At 44.7% G+C, this 6,659-nt stretch overlaps 1 protein-coding gene and 1 non-coding gene across 4 annotated transcripts in view; one reads left to right on the top strand and one right to left on the bottom strand.

The window, feature by feature from the left end:
- The first annotated feature begins 1,928 nt into the window (after positions 1–1,928).
- Positions 1,929–2,035, top strand: LOC119533530. Its single transcript, XR_005216659.1, has one exon. It is a non-coding gene; the product is annotated as a U6 spliceosomal RNA (small nuclear RNA).
- A 1,097-nt stretch (positions 2,036–3,132) lies between these two features.
- Positions 3,133–6,659, bottom strand: part of RNASE7 (ribonuclease A family member 7) — a 21,096-nt gene continuing 17,569 nt past the window's right edge. The window contains exons 4-5 of one of the 3 annotated variants that reach the window (XM_037834456.1): positions 5,601–5,777; positions 3,133–5,059 (exon numbers count right to left, since the gene is read on the bottom strand). In XM_037834456.1, coding sequence (XP_037690384.1) covers positions 4,558–5,019 — 462 coding nt within the window. In that variant the 5' untranslated portion in view covers positions 5,020–5,059; positions 5,601–5,777 and the 3' untranslated portion in view covers positions 3,133–4,557. Of the gene's footprint in view, positions 5,060–5,600; positions 6,593–6,659 lie in introns of those variants that run through there. The other 2 variants (XM_037834457.1, XR_005216499.1) reach the window with 2 other exon arrangements.

Here is a 6,659-nt window from a genome sequence, read left to right as displayed (position 1 = left end):
GGCTGAAGGTGATACTCCCTTGAACACCCTTCCCCTAGTAACAGACATCTCTTATAATTAACCAATCTCCTTTTTCCACTCCAACTTTCAAGTGGGGATGCATCAAGTTTCAGTTGGCATTGGTATTTGGCCAGAACCTGTTATTCATCCTGGACCTTAGCTTTGGTCTTTGGAAGGCTGAATAGCCAAATGCCTATTTCAACATTATTCCTGGCATCCCTAAACTTGGCTGTGAGTAAGATCGTGTGAAGGAATGAGTGACTGTCATATCTAGTCAGTTAAAGCATCAGTAATGAGAACAAGGGAAGTAATTTGGATTCATTGTTAATATCTGAATAGTCACTCTCATATGTTGCTAAACATTCTAGGTGTACCTTGGAGTGAAATTCTCCTTATGAACTTTTTAAAATGTTCAAATTCTATCAGCCAGTGGAGGTATAAATTCATATTTATAATTTTAAGAAAAATGCCATAAATAATTAATGGTTGTGAAAGCACATATTATATTCAAAACAATTGAGAATTTTCACATGGTTAAAAATAAGACAATTAGTTGACTATTATAATAGGAGACAATGTGTTAGCTAGATAACTTTAGGAAGAACATTATATACTTTTTAAGGTCAAAGTATTTATAACAATTTACAAATAATACAAGGAAAAAAAACAGAAATTAGATTTATATTGTAATTCCAACCTTTGTAGAATTGATTGGTATATCAGCATTTATCCATGTTAAATAAAATAATCCCTAAAAACTGTATGTTAGGAGCATTTTAAAAATTAAGGTAAAATTTACATTCAGTAAAGCTCATAAATCTTAAGTGTACAGCCCAGTGAGTTTTCAAAAGTAAACATGCCCAAGGAGAGGCTAGGCCTCCCTATAATTGTGCCTAAGAGCCTCCTCCCGAATGCCTCTTTGTTGCTCAGATGTGGCCCTCTCTCTCTAGCTAAGCCAACTTGAAAGGTGAAATCACTGCCCTCCCCCCTACGTGGGATCAGACACCCAGGGGAGTGAATCTCCCTGGCAACGTGGAATATGACTCCTGGGGAGGAATGTAGAGCTGGCATCGTGGGATGGAGAACATCTTCTTGACCAAAAGGGGGATGTGAAAGGAAATGAAATAAGCTTCAGTAGCAGAGAGATTCCAAAAGGAGCCGAGAGGTCACTCTGGTGGGCACTCTTACGCACAATATAGACAATCCTTTTTAGGTTCTAAAGAATTGGGGTAGCTGGTGGATACCTGAAACTATCAAACTACAACCCAGAACCCATGAATCTCGAAGACAATTGTATAAAAATGTAGCTTATGAGGGGTGACAATGGGATCGGGAAAACCATAAGGACCACACTCCGCTTTGTCTAGTTTATGGATGGATGAGTAGAAAAATAGGGGAAGGAAACAAACAAACAAACATACAAAGGTACCCAGTGTTCTTTTTTACTTCAGTTGCTCTTTTTCACTTTAATTATTATTCTTATTATTTTTGTGTGTGTGCTAATGAAGGCGTCAGGGATTGATTTAGGTGATGAATGTACAACTATGTAATGGTACTGTGAACAATCAAATGTACGATTTGTTTTGTATGACTGCGTGGTATGTGAATATATCTCAATAAAATGAAGATAAAGAAAAAAAAAAGAAAAAAAAAAAGTAGACATGCCCATGCAATCAGCATTCAAATCAAAAATAGAACATGTCCAGCTTTGAAGAGGGCTTCCCCATCCTCCCTCCCAGAAGGTACCCCTTCAGAGCTACAACTATTCTGACTTCTCATCATAAATTACTTTAGAACTATGGTAAGTTTTAGTTATTTAATACTTTTTAGGTCACAAGTCTTTCAAGAAAAATTCCCATTCGGAAATTCTTCTCATTTTAGGAGGATGCATTAAAGACATTATTTCAGCCACTTCAAAATTTTATGAGGTGCTTGCTTTGGCAGCACATATACTAAAATTGGAGCAATAGAAAGAAGATTAGCATGGCCCTTGTGCAAGGATGACATGCAAATTTGTGAAGCATTCCATATTTTTATGTGGTTAAAGGGGGAATATGTGAGGTTGTAAACGTGTTACTAAAATGAAAATTTTAAAAAATTTATGAGCACATCTCCAAAACCATAAAATATCCTTAAGAAAAATCCTCAATAAAGAACATTGTGTTGTAAGCAAGTATCTTACTTTTCTATGTACCTCCTTTGAAAAGAAGCAGCTTCTGTTTAGAATGGCAAATGTCTAGTATAGTGACCACAGGAGACTGAAGCAAACTAATACTTTGGATAAGTTTTCAGATTTATTTGTGTATCTCGGAAGTTCATTCTCTGATGGCAATGTTCGGTTTCTAGGGAATATTGATTTTTATACTCAGCCATTTGGTATTTGGCCACAGAGTATATTCAGTGCACCTCTACTTTCAAGCCTCCGTGATGGCCTCCTGGTCAACTCTCTGGCCTCACACTCTGCTTCATCCGTTCAATGTTCTGCTCTTCTCTTTTGCTTGTCCCTTCCCTACCGTCCCCCCACATCATTCCAATGCACCCTGTGCACCTAGCAGGACTCTGCCTGCAGGCTTGCCCTCTAGCCCACTCATGCACATCATTCTAGCAGAGGAAACCTCCCAAGGAGATCTGAGTTGGGTGCTTGCCTTGCTCTCTGAGTTTGCCGAAAGCAGATTTGCCAATGTCTGGAGCCGACTATGACTTCATAAACATCATTTCTAATTCTTCCTGCAACCCTGTTTGGTAGGTAGTATTACTCTTGTTTTTCTCTATGGAAACAGGGCTGCAGAGAGGTTTAGTAATTTGTTCCAGGCCATGCAGGTAGGCCAATTCTATCTGGCTTCAAAGCTTACTCTGATTCTGTGTTAGGAGTAAAGGAGCACTGGAGTTAATTAAAATAACACTTAAGAGCTATATTTTTTTCAGGAGGATTTTATTGAGGTATGATGTATGTAAGTACACAAATCTTAAATGTACAGCTCAATGAGTGTTCACAAAGTAGACATACCCATGAATCACTATCTAGATCAAGAATAGAACATCTCCAGCTCTTCTGAAGCCTTCCCCATGTGCGCCCCCCCCCCCCCCCCCCCCCCCCCCCCCCCCCCCCAGTTAATGTCCCTCCAAGGCTAGGGAGGGAGAGTAGAATCATCTGCAGGGGCTGGAAAATTTAACACTGTAGTTGGGTTCTGAAGTAGAGTAGGCATGGGGTGCAGTGCAGGCTGAGCCACTGAGATAAAGGAAGCCAGGAGGGAGGGAATATCAGGACCAAGCCAGCATAAGGCCATAGCCTCTCTAGCTCCACTTGCTAGAGAGGGAGAAATGGCGACTGCAGCCCAAGGGGACAGGGAGATGGCATTTCCACAACCCAACCCCTCAGGCCTGGGCAGACTGCCAGAGCAGAGAGCCAGGGAAACACCGAGGCAGGGGAGATCATTATCTGGAGGAAGGAAACTCTGGCAGCTCCCACCAGCCTGTTTGTGACAAGCAGGCTCTGGGCCACGGAAGTCCCTTGAGGTCAAGGGAAATGTGATCTCAGAGAAGGGGGATGAAGCTGGGACACTTCCGTTACCCTGTGTCTTTGGCCAAGGAGATCTAGCCATAGCCAGGCCCAGGACCCAGGTTGGAAGAGTAGTGGGCTAGGGAAGGAAGAGGGGCATTTGGGGGAGAAGAGAGAGAGAGAGAGAATGAATTAAGATACCAGGGGCACCTCATAAACACAGTTGCTTGGCTAGAGAGGTAATGACCTTTACTGCAGCCAACACAGGGTAACTGGCTCTCCAGAGTTCTCAGGGAACATTTCTTCACGGGTGAACTCTTACCTAGTTCTCCTCTTGTTCCTGGAGAGGTCTCTCCTCTTTTTCCCAAACAGTAGAAAGTACATTTTATTTTGAGTAAGAAGACCCAGGTTCAAGTCCAGTTTCTGCTACTAATCAATTAGACAGCTCTTTAATTAGGTTTTCTGAATCTCAATTCCCTCATTCCTAAAGAAGGCAAGTCTGTCAAGTCTACTTTACGAGAGATTAGAGGATTCATATAGATACACACTGAAAGACATGAAGGACTATATAAACATGAAGTGGTATTTATCTTTTTCTTTCCTCCTGGCCACTTTTCTCTACCCAGGCCCCCCTTTCCCTATTAGAGCTGAGGAAGAATTCTAGCTTAGGAACAGGAACAGCTCTGTCTATAAATCCCATATACCCCCTTTCCAGTGATTTCCTCCCCTTGTCATACTGCCATGATAGGATGGGGCTGGGAGTAGAGGGGAGATGTATAAAGGCACAAAGCAGGGGCCCACACCCCTGAGCTCACTCAGCCTCTCCCTTGGACATAAGCTTCTGGGAAAACAGTAACCAAAAGATGAAAGACCATATCCTCTGAAGCTTAGCCCTCCAAGGTGTCAGCCTCAGCTCCCTCTCAGCCTCCCCCAGAAGAGCCTGAGCCAGGAAGAGCCCAAGTGATGAAAGGAAGAGAGCATTCTGGGGTTGGGAAGAATGGTGTAGAGACCTGGAGAGGGAATTAAAGCATAGCCAGGGAGCAAGAAGGGCTGGAAACCTAAAGGACTCTGTCCAAGTGCACAGGAACCAGTTGCAAATGCCCAGAGTCCCCTTTCTGGGGAGGGTTACAGGCCACGATGTAGTGTGCGTTCCGGTGCTTCTCTTTGTACTTGCAGTTTGGGTACCTCCCTGAGGTGAGCTCACACAGGGTCAGGGACACAGGCCTTTGGCTCTTGTGGCAGTTTTTATGCCTGTTCTTGCAGGTCATACTTTTGGTCTGGCAGGTGGATGCCACATTGGAGAAGGAGTCATGCAGGAAGGTGTTGAGGTTTTTGCAGTGTCTACTGTGCTTGTTGATGCTGCCCATCGCCTTGTTGCATCCTTGAGGGCTGGGCTGCACGTGCTGAATTTCAAACCACTGAGCTGGAGTCTTGTTCTTTGGTTTGGCGCTGACTGGGACCTCGGCCACCCACAACCCCAGGAGCAGTAGCAGCAGCACAGGGCAGAATCCTGGTGTCATCTTTCTTAGGGGAGTCAGTCGGAATGGAAGGCTGGGGTTGCTGGGGACAGAGCAGGAGGTGTTCAGTTGAGAAATCAGCCTTCTTATATCTGCTAGTTCCAGTTAATCATCCTTCCACCCTGCTGTCTCCATCCTCCTTCACCCTGTGTTTCATTCCTTCCTTTCCAGATGCCCACACCCACCGCGACTCCATCCCCTAATCTGTGGCCCCATCTCCTTCACCTTGTATCCTCCCCTTCTGCCTTCATTCTGTCCCTATTCCTCACTCTGTTCTATCTCTTTTCCCTCGAGTCCCATCCTCTTTGTGTCCCCAATGTCCCTATGTCCCTATCCCCCTTCCCTGAGTCTTATCTCCTCCATATCCCCATCCTCGTCTCCTCCATGTCCTCCTTCTTTCCCAATTTTGTTTTGGTCTACACCCCCCAACACCTTTCTCCTCTCTCCCCATGTGTTTCCTCATCCCCTCCAGGTTGAGTCCTTCCTTCATCCATCTTATCACTCACTTGAATGTATTCTTATCAGGCCAGAACCCAACCCTTCTCTCTCCTCTCTCCTCACCTATCTCCTATCCCAGGTCTCACCTCCTTGCTGAGTCCTCGTGTTGTGGCTCGTGTTCCTGCTCACTGGGCTGAGGATGCTTGCACCCACTATGGGGTTGTCTGATCTCTGAGGGCCTCTTCTCACTGTTGAACTCCTTCAGAGCCTTCCTGGGATATGTTGCTTCTATTTAGGGGCGGGCCCAGGGCTGGTGGCAGTCCCTGGATCAGGAAATGAATCAGGTTCCCCCCATTCCTCTTACGTGTCCCAAATAAGTGGATACCTGTGGAGCTAGTGCACCTGCCTAAAGGTGTTAGGCAATGAGGAAGTTTGAATCCTCACGTTCAAAGACTGTATTTGGCACCTGGCCACATGTTTTTAATGACTCTAATAAAGCACCTGACCCAGGTGTCAACCCAAAATGAATTTCAGGGAGAGCTGTCATTTAGCTCCTCCAAAATGCATCTCTGGTCTCAGATCCTGGGAAGAGCCAATCACTTTGGTTTTAAGAATTGCTTTTCCTTGACTTGATGTACAGATGGAATAGCCTTGAAGTTGCTCCACATGGTTTCTTGTCATCGGGAGATACTGTTTCTCTTTGGAGGAAATGTAGGAGACAAAGGAAGTGGGTGGCCTTATGGTCACGATACCTAGCCTCGTTCCTGGCAGCTCAGCTCTTCCACAATGATTCATCCCTTGGGCCTCTCCAGTTCCAGGTGACGATCAAGTCTACCTGACTTTACTTTGAGAAGGCACACAGCACCTCTCTTCCTTCACCCTTTCCCTCCCTACTTTATGGAAAGTTGGAAAAAAAAATGTTCAAATGTTTCTGATTGAAAATGTTGCTATTGTAGCTGCTCTCAACATTCAGCCTTAGTCCTTACTGCACCTGCATGTCCTGTTCCTTGTGGTGGTTACAGCTGTGTGGGGAGCTCAGGTCTGTGCTGCTCTGGAGGCTCCAAGGAACTTGGAATATGGCACTCAGGAGGGTGAGATGTTCAGGTGGAAAAGCTGCTCTATCAGTGATTGGGAAGGCCTGGGAAAATGAGATGACCAATATCTATGGTTTATGTGATGTTAGAGGGTAGTAGGTCAGGTTTGAG

The sequence above is a fragment of the Choloepus didactylus genome, chromosome 4, assembly GCF_015220235.1.
Source record: "Choloepus didactylus isolate mChoDid1 chromosome 4, mChoDid1.pri, whole genome shotgun sequence".
Classification (NCBI taxonomy): Eukaryota; Metazoa; Chordata; class Mammalia; order Pilosa; family Megalonychidae; genus Choloepus; species Choloepus didactylus.
The sequence above is the reverse complement of the archived record's forward strand: the minus strand, read 5'-3'. Positions and strand labels throughout refer to the sequence as shown.